This window comes from Mobula hypostoma, chromosome 13 (assembly GCF_963921235.1).
Source record: "Mobula hypostoma chromosome 13, sMobHyp1.1, whole genome shotgun sequence".
Lineage (NCBI taxonomy): Eukaryota > Metazoa > Chordata > Chondrichthyes > Myliobatiformes > Myliobatidae > Mobula > Mobula hypostoma.
Window position 1 is genome coordinate 89,979,511 of NC_086109.1, and position 15,658 is coordinate 89,995,168.

The following is a 15,658-nucleotide window of genomic DNA, read 5'->3' on the forward strand; positions in this document are numbered from 1 at the left end:
CCAAACACCCCATACAAGAAGTACGCAGGCTTCCCTGACCTGCTCTGGGGGGGGGTTCTCCGACAAAGAGAGTTGGATCTCCACATTGGCCAAACTTCAAATGGATTGGGTGAGGATGTGTTGGACACTGTAGCGTAGTGGTTAGCACAATGCTATTACAGCACCAGCTGTAAGAAGAGGGCTGAGTTTCCGCCATTGTCTGTACGGAGTTTTACATTATCCCCATGACCGCGCATTCCAAAGACATACAGTAAATTGTGGGCACACTACGCTGGCACTGGAAGCGTGGCGGCACTTATGGACTGCCCAGCACAATCCTCGCTGATTTTATTTTATTTGAAGCACACAACCCATTTCACTGTATGTTTTGATGTGCATGTGACTAATAAAGCTAATCTTTAATTTCTTTCTTAGTGTCCATAGCATCTCGTGCGCCACTGATCTTCACTGTCTGAATAGTGCCAGGCTACATTGTACTGGTATAGGTGCGGAGAGGAGTGAATGGTCTCAGATCTAAGGGCCAGGCTGACAACTGAGGAGAAAGATTCTATGTATAATTCATGTTGCAAATGGCTATTGAAATCTAACACTAATCTGCCCTTTCTTTTGACATCTAAACCTTTGTCACATCCTCCAGCTGTGACATCGGGTTAGACTCTCAATACGTTAACAGCTTACGGGGTTCATGGTCCATGTCAGAATCAGAAATTTTGTCTTGAATATGCAATTTGCCTTTTAAAAACTAGTGAATCGTACCTCCAATATGAAGTGAGTTCACGTTCTGTTTACATGAGTATCCATAAACCCTAATATCTTAGTCAGAAGATATCGTCTCTGATTTTCCATAGACAGTAGATGAGTTTAGATTAGATTAGATTCAACTTTACTGTCATTGACTTTGTAGCTGTTCTCAGCACAATGAAATGCATTTAGCATCTGACCAGAAATGCAAAGAATAGTGTTATTTACAAAATAACTGCAAATAAAAAAAGTGCTACAGCACACAAATATAAAATACTGAGACAGTACAAGACAGATGCAATACTGCTTAGCGCTGTGATGAGAGGTTCAGCAGGGTCACAGCCTCAGGGAAGAAGCTCTTCCTGTGTCTGCTGGTGCGGGAGCGGAGGCTCCTGTAGCGCCTACTGGATGGGAGGAGAGTAAAAAGTCCATGATTAGGGTGAGATGCATCCCTGATAATGCTTAATGTAGTAGGACACAAACCCAAAAACATTTCAGGTCTGGGATGAGTATATTTCCAACATGCCTTGTATTTCCTCAACTTCGGAAGTTTTATGAAGTGGAGGTAGAAAGATTTAGAGTGGTGAGGTGGAGATACGTCTCTACCAAAGGAGGTGTAAGGTACTCATTCCTTCTGCTAGCCTGCAGGTCACCCTTGGGCAAGATATAGGACCTGCTTAGCCCCTGATCAGGTACATGAAGTCATGGCAGCAGGTGGTGGATGATCGTACGAGCAGCCAGTGCACATCACGTCCGGGTTATGCGACCACTGACACCAGACAGACAATCATCCAAGTTGTAAAGACACTGCCCAGAAGAAGGCAATGGCGAACCACTTCTGCAGAAAGAGTTTCCAAAAACAATCATAGTCACGGATAAGACCATGATCACCCACGTTAAACGACACAGCACAAAAGGATGACGATAGGAAGATTAGCTTTATTTGACACATATACTACGAAGCATACAGTGAAGTGCATCGTTTGTGTCAACAACCAACACAGTCTGAGTGTCTTCTGGTGTTGACATAGCATGCTCACAATTTATTAACCCTAACCTGTTTGTCTTTGCAATGTGGAAACACCCAGAGTAAACTCACGCGGTCATGGGGAGAAAGTACAGACTTCTTACAGACAGTGGCTAGAACTGAACCCCAGTCTTCAGACTGCTGGTGCTGTAAAGCATTACACTAACCACTATGTTACCACGCTGCCCACGGTAGCATGCAGCGTTTGCTTTTCCCACATCTTACCAGGGTTGGAATCTAGTATTGGATTCCCGTTGATTGGTTGGCTATTTCGCAGCTAGATTTGAGTAGAGTAAGTGGATCACATTTTTTTAAAGGACATGGTTGGTTCACTGTATGTTCCACTTCTCTGTGCTTTCAAGGAATGCAGGAAAGGAGCAGGAGAACCTGGACAAAAAGCCCCAGTTTCACTTGGATCTTTGGTTTTACTTCACGGTGCAAAACTGGATCCTGGATTTCGGCCGCCCGATTGCAATGGTAAGTGGTGGATCTGCGAATGGGGAAAGGGAAGCAGGTTCATTCCTGAACTGGGAAGGCTGAGAGCTGCCCTGAGACTCTTCAAGATTAGAGAGGGCATGAAGTTGAGGAGGAATTGCCCACTGGAGACCCATCAATATAGGACAGCGTGGTAAAAATCCCTAAAGGCCATAAGACATCGGAGCAGAATTAACCCATTCGGCCCATCCGAGTTGCTCTGACATTCAATCATGGCTGATTTATTTTCCTTCTCAAACCCAGTCCTTCTCCCTGTAACCTTTCACACCCTTACTAATTGAGTACCTATCAAAGTTCAAAGTATATTTATTATCAAAGTACATATGCGGTATACAACCTGAAATTCGCCTTCTACTCAGACAGTCACGAAACAAAGAACAACCAAGGAACCAACCCATTCAAAGAAAAACATCAAATGTCAAATTACCCTCCCCCCATGTGCAAAAAAATTGCACAAATGGCAACGAATAAGCATAGAGTATGAAACACAGAAGCCGTATTTCAGGGCGTTTTTCCCCCCTCCTCCTTTTCTTTCTCCCTAGGCCTCCCGTCCAGTGATCCTCTCGTATCCCTTTTGCCAATCACCTGTCCAGCTCTTGGCTCCATCGCTCCCCCTCCTGTCTTCTCCTATCATTTCGGATCTCTCCCCCCCCCCCCCCACCGACTTTCAAATCTCTTACTAGCTCTTCTTTCAGTTAGTCCTGACAAAGGGTCTCGGCCCGAAACGTCGACTGTACCTCTTCCTAGAGATGCTGCCTGGCCTGCTGCGTTCACCAGCAACTTTGATGTGTGTTGCAGGCGTATTTCAGTACAGTTCAGCTCAGCGTTCATTATCTGCAGGCCATCCCGATTCAAAAATCACCCAAAAGTAGCAACAAAGAAAGAGTGAACAGAACTAGAACTAGAAATAGAACACATTGTAAAAACTGAATTAGAGTCCAAATACCTGATCCGCGTCAATTAAACCTTGCTCCAGCCTCATCCGCCAACACCGTCGAGGGAGAGAGAGAGCGATCGAACGCAAGTACCTGCCCTCAGGAGCAGCGAGTGAGAGATGGCCACACACAGACATCTTCTCTGGCAGTAGCCGGCGAGAGGCTGATAGACGGTGCTGACTCCTCACTCGCCTCCACACCCACCTCGGTGATTTCAATCTTCCTCAGTACTTTAATTGGCAAGAGAGGGAGTCACTCCCGGGCCCGTCTCCCAGCCTCCCAGCCTCCATGCTGTACGGTTTGGTCACAGCCTCGAGGAACCCTCTTGGAGACAGTAAAGCACCAGATCGCCCAATCAGCCCAAAATCGCACCGCCAGAATGTAGGTTACAGGCTCCAACAGAAGTAGAACCATATCTGAAATAAAAAGAAGCTGTAAAGGAAGTGAAAAGAATTACTTTGTGACCCATCTTGAGGACATCACCTTTGTTCTCTGGCACTAACTTCTTCCGCTTTAAATAAACCCAATGGCTAAGCCTGTGGAAAAGAATTCCACCGGTTCTCCATGATCTGGCTAAAGAAGTTTCTCCCCATCTCTGTTCTAAAGGGTCTTCTCTGTGGTCCTAGACTCCCTCGCTATAGGGAATATCCTCTCCATATCCACTCTATCGTTCAATGTTCAATAAGTTTCAATGACATCCTCCCTCATTCTTCTAAACGCTAGTGAGTACAGACCCAGAGCCGTCAAATGCTCCTGGTATGTTAACCCAATGTCAGACTCACCCAGGGTGTTGTTCTGAAGTCCCGGTGTTTTGGCCGTGGCTGTAAAACAGATGAAGATGGTCATACAGCTGCACTCCTTGTCATTCCTCCTGCAGTCTTTGTTGAAGATCTTGGGTGGCTCGAACCTCATGCTGGCATTGACCTGGATAACGCTGCCAGACTTTTAGCCACGTGGGTTATGACCAAAGGAAAAATTACCGGAGTTGCTTAGCACTTTAGTGCAAGGGAGTTTATTAAGTGCATCAAAAATCAAACTTTCAAACATTTGCAAAAATAGTGAAAGGAAAACTGCCAATATTTACAAAAAAGTATCTAGCAGAAAACGGAATAATAGCTTCATAGTTACTCTTGTTCAGTGTGAACTCCTGGCAGACCCTATCTCTCTCTCTCTCTTACTGAGGGCGAGGAGCTCCTTTTATAGGCACCGGTATATGCCATATTTAATTACCAACAAAGTTAACTTAAAACTACACATGAATCAGAATATGATGCACCCCACAATGTGGTTACAATCATATTACAAAATAAACAGAAATATCTACCTTAAGTACAGTATACAAACAACATATTCACATTTACACATCCCCGTTACTAAAGAAGTGGAATATTCTGCCGTGTATGAGGGGAAAGACACCGTAAAGCCACCCCGTGCACATCACCTCGGTTTAGGACCCATTATGAAAATAATGGCTGCAACAGGATGTGTGTGTGTGTGTGTGTGTGTGTGTGTGTGTGTGTGTGTGTGTGTGTGTGAAAGGAGTGCATTTACCAAATGCTCTCCGTCACAGAGACCATAGTTCGCTGGTGCTGCCCATGGCAAATCCAGTGGAGACGTATTTACCCAGGGGCTGAAGAGAATTTGATACTTGCTAAGCAAATCGGATCAGGGGTAGGCCACTCGGCCTGGCAAGTCTGCCCCACTACTCAATGTGAGCAGAATCAAATCAGGTTTATTATCTCCGACGTGTGTCATGAAACTTGTCGTTTTGCAGCAGCAATACCATGCAAGACATTAAGTTGCTCTAAGTTACAATAAGAAATATAAAAATAAGTAAATAAGTAGTGCAACGAGAGAGCAAGGTAGTGTTCATGGGTTCATGGTCCATTCAGAAATCTGATGGTGGACGGGAAGAAGCTGTTCCTAAAACATTGAGTGTGTGTCTTCAGGCTCCCGTACCTCCTGGTGGTAATAATATGAAGAGGCTATGTCCCAGATGGTGTGGGTACCCTAATGGTGGACGCAGCCTGCTTGAGGCATCCCCTTTTGAAGAGGTCCTCGATGGCCGAGCTGATGTTGACACTATATTGGAAGGGAGGGGAGAGCATTGGACGTGCAGTTTATAATTTCAATATCATTTACCGGAACTAATTTGACCAGGGCTGCCCTGTGCTTCTTCCCAGATTATCCTTCCTCTGGAATGGTTTCCGCTAAATAAACCAAGTGTTGGTGATTATTTCCACATGGCCTACAATGTCATCACTCCATTCCTCCTGCTGAAGGTAAGGCCTTTGCAGTAAGTTGTAGAACATGGAATATTGCAGCACAGTTCAAAGCCCTTCGGCCCGCAATGCTGTGCATCAACATGGGGAGAAAGGGTCAAAGAATCTGTGCAGTCAGTATCTGATTGTAACTTCAGTGCAGTGATCCTGACTGCACAGAGTTTGCATGTTCTCTCTGTGAATTTCTGCCGCAGTTTCTGCTTATATCCCATAGACATCAGGTAGATCAATTGGCCATTGTAAATTACCTAGTAAAGGGAAAGGAAAGTAGGAGGAGTTGATGAACCAGAATCAGAATCAGGTTTATTATCACTGGCATGTGACGTGAAATTTGTTAACTTAGCAGCAGCAGTTCAATGAAATACATAATCTAGCAGAGAAAAAAAAATAAATAAAATATAATAATAATAAATAAACAAGCAAATCTATTACATATATTGAATAATAAAAAATACAAAAACAGAAATACTGTATATTAAAAAAAAGTGAGGTAGTGTCCAAAGATTCAATGTCCATTTGGGAATCGGTTGGCAGAGGGGAAGAAGCTGTTCCTGAATCGCTGAGTGTGTGCCTTCAGGCTTCTGCACCTCCTGTCTAATGGTAACAGTGAGAAAAGGGCATGTCCTGGGTGCTGAAGGTCCTTAATAATGGGCGCTGCCTTTCTGAGACACCGCTCCTTGAAGGTGTCCTGGGTACTTTGTAGGCTGGTGCCAAGATGGAGCTGACTAGATTTACAACCTTCTGCAGCTTCTTTCGGTCCTGTGCAGTAGCCCCTCCATACCAGACAGTGATGCAGCCTGTCAGAATGCTCCCCACAGTACAACTGTACAAGTTTTCGAGTGTATTTGTTGACATGCCAAATCTCTTCGAACTCCTAATAAAGTATATCTGCTGTCTTGCCTTCTTTATAACTACATTGATGTGTTGGGACCAGGTTAGATCCTCAGAGAGATCTTGACACCCAGGAACTTGAAGCTGCTCACTCTCTCCACTTCTGATCCCTCTATGAGGATTGGTATGTGTTCCCTCATCTTATCTTTCCTGAAGTCCACAATCAGCTCTTTCGTCTTACTGACATTGAGTGCAAGATTTTTGCTGTGGCACCATTCCACTAGTTGGCATATCTCACTCCTGTATGCCCTCTTGTCACCACCTGAGATTCTACCAACAATGGTTGTATCATCAGCAGATTTATAAATGGTATTTGAGCTATGCCTAGCCACACAGTCATATGTGTATATAGAGAGTAGACCAGTGGGCTAAACACACACCCCTGGGGTGCGCCAGTGTTGATCGTCAGTGAGGAGGATATGTTATCACCAATCCACACAGAGCGTAGTCTTCCGGTTAGGAAGTCGAGGATCCAAATGCAGAGGGAGGTACAGACGCCCAGGTTCTGCAACTTCTCAATCAGGATTGTAGGAATGATGGTATTAAATGCTGAGCTATAGTCGATGAACAGCATCCTGACATAGGTGTCTGTGTTTTCTAGGTGATCTAAAGCTGTGTGGAGAGCCATTGAGATTGCATCTGCCATTGACCTATTGTTGCGATAGGCAAATTGCAATGGATCCAGGCCCTTGCTGAGGCAGGAGTTCAGTCTAGTCATAATCAACCTCTCTTTTTAAATCTTTTTATTGAATAAGTATGCAAAAAGATAAGCCATATAGGCACTAATACACTGTTAGAATATAATAAAATTACAGAAGATATTAATGCAAAAAAAATACTACAATGTAATTTAAACATAACGTATCAAGGTAACATAATAGTATACTAATTTTTATATATATATCAATAGAGAAAGGAAAAAAAAACCCAAAAAAAAACCCACCGTGCAACTAACTAAAAGCAAAGCAAAGCAATGGGCTAACTTGAAACCAAACAGAGTTAAAAACAGTAAAAAAAACAAGAAGGGTATATATTACATTAAATGAAAATATTGAATAAAAGATCTCCAGGTCTGTTCAAATTTAAATGAGGAGTCATAAAGATTGCTTCTAATTTTCTCCAAATTCAAGCATAATATCGTCTGAGAAAACCAAAAAAAGGTAGATGGAGCATTGAGCTCTTTCCAATGTTGTAAGATACATCTTTTTGCCATTAAAATAAGAAATGCAATCATTCTACGGGCTGAATGGGAAAGATTACTGGAAATTTTAGGTAGTCCAAAGATAGCAGTAATAGGGTGAGGAGAGATATCTATATTCAATACCCATAATCAACCTCTCAAAGCATTTCATCACTGTAGATGTGAGTGCTACCGGGCGATAGTCATTAAGGCAACTCACATTATTCTTCTTAGGCACTGGTATAATTGTTGCCTTTTTGAAGCAAGTGGGAACTTTCGCCCATAGCAGTGACAGGTTGAAAATGTTCTTGGCACACGTTTTCAGAGCCTTACCAGGTACTCTATCTTGACCTTCCGCCTTGCGAGGGTTCACTCTCTTTAAAGACAGCGTAACATCGGCCTTTGAGACGGAGATCACAGAATCGTCAGGTTCAGCAGGGATCTTCACAGCTGTAGTTGTATTCTCCCTTTCAAAGCGTGCATAGAAGGCGTTGAGTTCATCTTGTAGTGAAGCATCGCTGCCATTCATGCTATTGGGTTTCGCTCTGTAGGAAGTAATGTCTTGCAAACCCTGCCAGAGTTGCCATGCATCCAATGTTGCCTCCAAACTCGTTCAAAATTGTCTGTTCGCCCTGGAAATAGCTCTCCGCAAATCATACCTGGTTTTCTGGTACAGACCTGGGTCGCCAGACTTGAATGCCACAGATCTAGCCTTCAGCAGATGATGTACCCCCGGTTCATCCATGGCTTTTAGTTTAGGAATGTACAGTAAGTCTTTGTAGGCACACACTCATCCACACAGGTTTTAATGAAGTCGGTAACAACTGCAGCATTATCATCCAGGTTCGAAGATGGATCCCTGAATACAGTCCTGTCCACCGATTCAAAGCAGTCCTGTAGGCGCTCCTGTGCTTCCCTTGTCCATACCTTCTTGGTCCCCACTGCTGGTGCTGCAGTCTTCAGTTCCTGCCTATACTCAGGGAGTAGAAGTACCCCCAGGTGATCAGACTTCCCGAAGTGAGGGTGTGGAATAGCACAGCAGGCATTCTTGATGGTGGTGTGGCAATGGCCCAGTGTGTTGTTTCCTCTGGTATTGCAAGTGATCTGTTGATGGTAATTGCTCAGTGATTCTTTTTCAGACTGACCTGGTTAAAATCTCCCAAAACAATGATGAAGGCGTTAGGGTGCGCTGTTTCCTGCATGTTGATCCCATTGCTCAGATCATCTAAAGCCTGCTTGACATTGGCCTGAGGTGGAATTTATACGGCTACCAAAATGACCCTGGAGAATTCAGAGCTTTAATCCAGCCCCTGAGTGAGAGAGAATCAATTATGGGGGTACAGAAAAGATAGAGGGGGAAGGAATTGATGGGAGAGCATCCCAGGGAGATGGTGTGGTGTCATGTACTGAAGGGTCTCCCATTGTTAGCATGATACCAGTTCTCCATATGACGGACTGGGAGTCCGAAGGTATGGATACAGTGGTATGGTGGTCAGCGTAGCGCTGTACCGTGCCAGCAGTAATATCAGGGTTCGATTCCCACTGCTGTCTGTAAGGAGTTTGTATGTTCTCTCCGTGACAACATGGATTTCTTCCAGGTGTTTCAGTTTCCTCCCAAATTCTGAAGACGTACGGGTTAGGACAGAGGTTCCCAATCTTTTTTATGCCGTGGAATGATACCATTAAGCAAATGTCAATGGATCCCAGGTTGGGAACCCCTGGGTTAGGATTAGTTAGTTGAGGGCATGCTATGTTGGTTCTGGAAGTGTGGTGACACTTGCAAGCTGTCTAGTACAATCCTCACTGATTTGATTAGACACATTTCATTGCGTGTTTCAATGTACGTGGGACAAATAAAGTAATCTTTAATCCTTAGCTGCTTCTGGGCTGCCGACATCTTCTGGTTTCCTCCTCTACCTGCCAGCCCCTCCCTCCCCCGTCCCCTTGAGCCACAATTACTAGGGGCTGGATTAAAGCTCTGAGTAGACTCTCTCAGTGCGTCAATGAGACCTGCTGGCGGTTGCTGTTCCTGTTCCTGCAGCGGCTCGCTCTCCCATCAGCGCCGTCCCTGCCCCACGTGCTTCCTATTCACTTCCAACCTATAGACAGCTCTGGTTCTGAACATGTCTCAGGAATAGAATCTGGTTGTGTCCCGGGGACTGCTCGTAACTACGGGATGGGCTCGGTCCGAGAAGCCGACTGTTTATCCCCCTCCGTGGATGCTGTGTGATCTGATGAGTCACGTGGGCATTTGTGTTTGTTGTTCGAGGTATGAGGCACCACAAGCTACAGGAGGCAGCAGGGAAACACAGGGTAAATGGTTATTGTCTGTTTGACACTCAGTAGCAGGTGGTGTGTCATGAGGGCTGGCTCCTCTACCTTTTATAATCGGTATTGATAATCGTGATGAAAGAGCCTGGAGCACACTCAGCAATTCAGACACATCTGCAGAATCTTTTGTGTCCCAACTTTCCACAAGGCTGGACTGACCTCTGATTGAATGTGCCTTCACCTAGTGTTCCTTGGTGAATACAAGAAAAACCCCTGGAGCTCCCCTTTCCTTTCCCCATTGTTTCCCAGCCATTTCAAATTCATGGTCATTACAGATAAGGGAGCCCAGCATCAGGCTTACTCACACACAATGCCATAGGTGCGGTGGCCAGGTCACTGGGTATGTTTAAAGAGGAGGGTGATAGGTTCTTGTTTAGTAAGGACTTTAAGGGCTATGGGGAGAAGGCGGAGGAAAGGTGTTGAAAGGGATAAGATATCAACCAGGATCAAATGGTAGAGCAGACTTGATGAGCTAAATGGCCTAATTCTGCTCCTAGGTCTTATGGTCTAATACGTTATACGTTGGATAGCTTGCTTCTGATCGAGGGTACACAGAGTTCCAGGAAATTTTGTGGCTGTAAAGAGACTAATGTTATTCCATATGGAGGAAAGAGAAGAGATGACCTTGGAGGTAGAACTGAATATAAATGTACTGACACAAACCTCTGAGCAATCAATGCCCAAAACATCGACAGGTTATTTATCTCCATAGATGCTGCCTGACCTGTCGAGTCCCTCCAGCGTTTTGTGGGTGTTCCTGATGATTTTCAATATCTGCAGAATCTCTTGTGTTTATGAAAGTTCAGAGTAGATGCTGGAACCTGGATAATACGCCCTCTGCTGGAGGAACTCAGTAGGTTGAGCAGATCTAATCACGAGTCCTGATACAGGGTTTTGACCCAAAAGATAAATACCTTTCCTCCCACAAATGCTGCTCAACCTGCTGAGTTCTTCTGGCAGATTTTCAGTTCTCAATAGACTAGCACCAGGTTTATTATCACTGGCATACGTAGTGAAATTTGTTGTTTTGTTGTAGCAGTACAGTTAGGGTTGCCAACTGTTCCGTATTAGCCAGGACATCCCGTATATTGGGCTAAATTGGTTTGTTCCATACGGGACTGTCCTTGTCCCGTATTCCCCCCGCTAAGGTAGAGCGTTCCTATGAAACCGTTAATAAGGCGAAATGGCGTAAAGCGAAGAAGCAATTACCATTAATTTATATGGGAAAAATTTCTGAGCGTTCCCAGACCCAAAAAATAACCCACCAAATCATACCAAATAACACATAAAACCTAAAGTAACACAAACATATAGTAAAAGCAGGAATAATATACACAGCCTATATAAAGTAGAAATAATGTATGTACAGTGTAGTTTCACTTAACAGAATCGGAAAGATTAAGCCCAAACCAATTTATAGAAAAAAATCAGCATGTACACACAGGCGCCCGCGCAAGGCTTCATGGTCATGGTCGTCTTTCTCGGGGTAAACACAAGTGTCCCGTATTTGACTGCTACTTTTGTCCCTTATTTGGGAGTGAGTAAGTTGGCAACCCTAAGTACACTGCAATGTATGAAAAAAGTTTCTGTAGGTTACAATAATAGATAGATAGGTAGATTGATAGACAGATAGGGATAGATGGAAGACTACCCCGCCTGCTGTGCTCAGTGCCCACGAATATGATGGACTGACACAGAGGCTTTGGGCCTACTCCTGAGGTTCAGATCTAAGGACTCAATTTTGTTTCGAAACCTTGTTTCTCAGTTCTATTGTTTGTATGGTTTGTGTTTTCTTTTCCCCCTTTCTCTGTGCATCAGGTGTTGAGTCTTTATTTTTTTTTAAATTTGGTTCTTTCGGGTTTCTTGCTTTGAGGCTGCCTGTAAGCAAACAAATCTCAAGGTTGTATAATTTATACGTTCTTTGATAATAAGTGTACTTTGAAAATTTGAGATGTGAATAGATAGATAATTAGATTGATAAACAAACAAGTAAGTAAATGCATAGTGCAAAAGGAAAATATCTGTTTCAAGACTATGACCCCCCCCCCCAGCTCCCTGTTCTGAACACTCCATCCAGGGGAAATGTAAATTCTGTGTCTCTCCTGTCAACTGCCTTAACATTCGATACCTCCTCCCTAAGCCTAAATGCTTCTCTGTCCTTTAAGTTGCTCTCTAGGTTCTCCCACTTTGACTAAAAGCACAGAACTATTGACAGCCTTTCATGTACCTGTTGCAGCTTATTGAACGCTCCCCCAAGACTCTCCCTCTGTCAGCGGTGTATATCTGCATCATAACATTCGTGATGGGAGCCAGCATTCACCTCGTAGGCGACTCCGTGAATCACCGGCTCATTCTGAGTGGATACCAGTTGCACTTGTCCGTCCGGGAAAACCCAATCATGAAGGACCTCAAGCCGGAAACACTGGTAAGCGCCTGTCTCTTCATTTGGAAGGCCTCCCACCTGATTAACCCTCCTTATACTCGAGGGGAGACGAGGGGGGGGGGGAAGAGACTGTGAGTGCAATCTTGCCACCTCATCCACACACATCCCCAGTCCTCAATGCCCTACCATTGGTGGTCATGGCTTTAACATAAGAATGTGGCAGAAAGACACCATCAACCCTCCTTGCTTTTTACCCTACATTAGTCTCCCCACCCATCTCATCTCAATGCTGAACTGACTCCACAATCTACAGTACGGACTCGCTTTCAAGGACACTACAACTCATGTCCTCAGTTTTACCTAATTCCTTTTATTATTCGTATCATTTGTCTTTTGCACAGTGGCTATTTGTCGGTCTTTGACTATGTATAGTTTTTTTTCATAAATTCCATTATATTTCTTTATTTTCTTGTAAATGCCTGCAAGAAAATAAATCTGGTGACATGTACAGTAGCGTGCCAAAGTCTTAGGCACCCTAGATTCTGTATACTGTTTCAGATGGTAACGCCTCCACAGAGCCCTGATCTCAACATCATCAAAGCTGCCTGGGATTACTCGGAGAGACAGAAGCCAGCGAGACAACCAAAGTCTGCACAAGAACTGTGGCAAGCTCTCCAGGATGCTTGAAACAACCTACCAGCCCATTTTCTTACAAAACTGCATGACAGTGTACTTAATAGAATTGATGCAGTTTTAAAGGCAAAGGGTGGTCATACCAAATATTGGTTTGACTTTATTTTTCTAATGTTTACTGCACTTTATAGTAAATTTTTTGATATTTAGAAACTTTTTCATTATTTTTGAAAGCATCTTTGCTTTACAGAAGTTTTATACATGAGCCTAAGACTTCTGCACAGAAATATACGTAGTTTGAAAATAAATTTACTTTGACTCTGACCTTTACCGATTAGATTAGATTATGATGACACTCAGTCCTCATTTATTGTCGTTTAGAATGCATGCATTAAAAAATGATACAATGTTCCTCCAGTATGATATCACAGAAACACAAGACAGACCAAGACTAAAACTGACAAAAACCACCTAATTATAACATATAGTTACAACAGTGCAAAGCATTACTGTAATTTGATAAGAGCAGACCATGGGCACTGTTAAAAAAAAGTCTCAAAGTCCCGATAGCCCCAACATCTCACGCAGACGGTAGAAGGATTGATAACAGAGTCATAGTGTAACACAGTATGGAAAAAGGCCCACTATGTCCATGTCACACATTTTGCACGTTTTGTGAGTGAAGTTATCCATGAACGCTCAGGGGCCTGATGGTTGTAGGGTAATAACTGTTCCCAAACCTGGTGGTGCGGGACGTAAGGCTCCTGTACCTCCTGCCCTATGGTAGCAGTGAGAGGAATGCATGCCTTGGATTATGGGGGTCCTTGATGATTGATGTTGCTTTCTTGTGGCAGCATTCCCTGTAAGTGTAGCAGCTTGTCCTCAAAGGAACGAGTTTCAAAGGCAAAGTGCAAAAGGTTAATATTTGGTTTTTACTGACCACAGGACTTTAGGCGATAATGGCTACAGTGCAAAACAGTCCCTAACTAGCACGGTGGGACCCTATTTGAGAAAGGTGAATGGCAGGCTGGCACAGTTCATGAAAGTCGGCACATCCCACGTATTATCAAGTGTCAGATGGTACTAAATCCTCTCACTATCTAACTGCAGCAAACTGTCAGGTCAGCAGAAAAGATAATTGGCTGCAGTCTACCGTCACTGCAGGACCTGCAGGTGTCCAGGACAAAGACACAGGCAGGAAAAGCCATTGCAGACACTACCCACCCTGCAAACTGCATTTTCCAAAGATCCCTTCTGGAAAGGTGAAATAGGGCTATTAAAACAAAAACTTCAAGTCGTCTTTAAAGTTTCTTCCTCTAGGCAGTTGAGGGTTAGCACCTGCCCCCTCAACTCCCCACTATCTACTACCTCAGTCACTGCACTGCACTGTAAGCGTTTAAAGCCACTTTTTATAATGCTGGTATTTATGCATATTTTATTCCATATCTGTACTTCGAAACTTATTTTATATGATTGGTGAATGTTGTTTTTGTTGCATGTCGCACCCTGATCAACATACCACAGCAAATTCCGAACACGTGTAAAAGTATACGGCGAATAACGTTGATTCTTGATCCAGTACCAAGGGTGTGAGGAGGAGGGAATTCGAATGAGACATTCTGATTTTACATAGAGGGTGGTAGGTGCCCAAAATGTGCTGCCAGGCAGAGAGTGGTGGAAACAGGCATGATAATAGTTTTAGAGAGATAAATGAATATAGAGATGTGGATCACATGCAGATAGAAGGGATTTCATTTAATTCAGCATTGTTTTCAGCACGAGTATAATGGGCCGAATGGCCTGTTCCTATGCTCTCCTGTTCTGTGGGACAGAGCTCCTTCCTTTACTCTGCATCCATCGGGGCTGTTTGATTCTTTAAAATGCGCTACTCCCTGTCACCTGACAAACTGTGAACAGCCCAATTCTCAGAGAATCTAAAGACTGACTCGTTTACGCCACCGACCACAGATGGCAGGTGATTAATATAAAGTTCTCTTTTTAAACCAACAGATTGACTCCTTTGAGCTTCTTTATTACTACGATGAATCCCTGGGTCACCTGATGTGGTAAGTAGCTAAAAACAACGGGAATTCTTGCCTTCTCCAGCTGTCATTGTTAAAGCAAAGCGGAGACTCAGATAACAATTCCATGACTGAATACAACAGACAACAGAGTCCTATGGTTCCTAATCTCCTCACCAATTACACTCAGTGGCCACTTTATTAAGTAACTCCTGTACCTAATAAAGTGGCCACTGAGTGTATGTTTGTGGTCTTCTGCTGCTGTAGCCCGTCCACTTCAAGGTTCGATGTGTTGTACATTCAGAGATGCTCTTCGGTACACCACGGTTGTAACACATGTTAAAATTTGAGTTACTGTCACCTGCCTGTCGACTTGAACCAGTACGGCCATTCGCCTCTGACCATTTTTGCCCACAGTACTGCGTTCACTGGATGTTTTTTCTTGTTTTTAGAAACATAGAAACATAGAAAATAGGTGCAGGAGTAGGCCATTCGGCCCTTCGAGCCTGCACCGCCATTCAGTATGATCATGGCTGATCATCCAACTCAGAACCCTGTACCAGCCTTCCCTCCATACCCCCTGACCCCCATAGCCACAAGGGCCATATCTAACTCCCTCTTAAACATAGCCAATGAACTGGCCTCAACTGTTTCCTGTGGCAGAGAATTCCACACATTCACCACTCTCTGTGTGAAGAAGTTTTTCCTCATCTCGGTCCTAAAAAGCTTCTCCTTTATC

At 43.9% G+C, this 15,658-nt stretch overlaps 1 protein-coding gene across 3 annotated transcripts in view; it reads left to right on the forward strand.

The window, feature by feature from the left end:
* Positions 1–15,658, forward strand: part of LOC134355772 (ceroid-lipofuscinosis neuronal protein 6 homolog) — a 43,831-nt gene that overhangs the window by 14,357 nt on the left and 13,816 nt on the right. For all 3 annotated transcript variants that reach the window (XM_063066154.1, XM_063066155.1, XM_063066156.1), the window contains 4 exons: positions 2,131–2,245; positions 5,382–5,480; positions 12,119–12,307; positions 14,909–14,964. In XM_063066154.1, the coding sequence (XP_062922224.1) occupies positions 2,131–2,245; positions 5,382–5,480; positions 12,119–12,307; positions 14,909–14,964 (459 nt within the window). The remainder of the gene's footprint in view (positions 1–2,130; positions 2,246–5,381; positions 5,481–12,118; positions 12,308–14,908; positions 14,965–15,658) is intronic.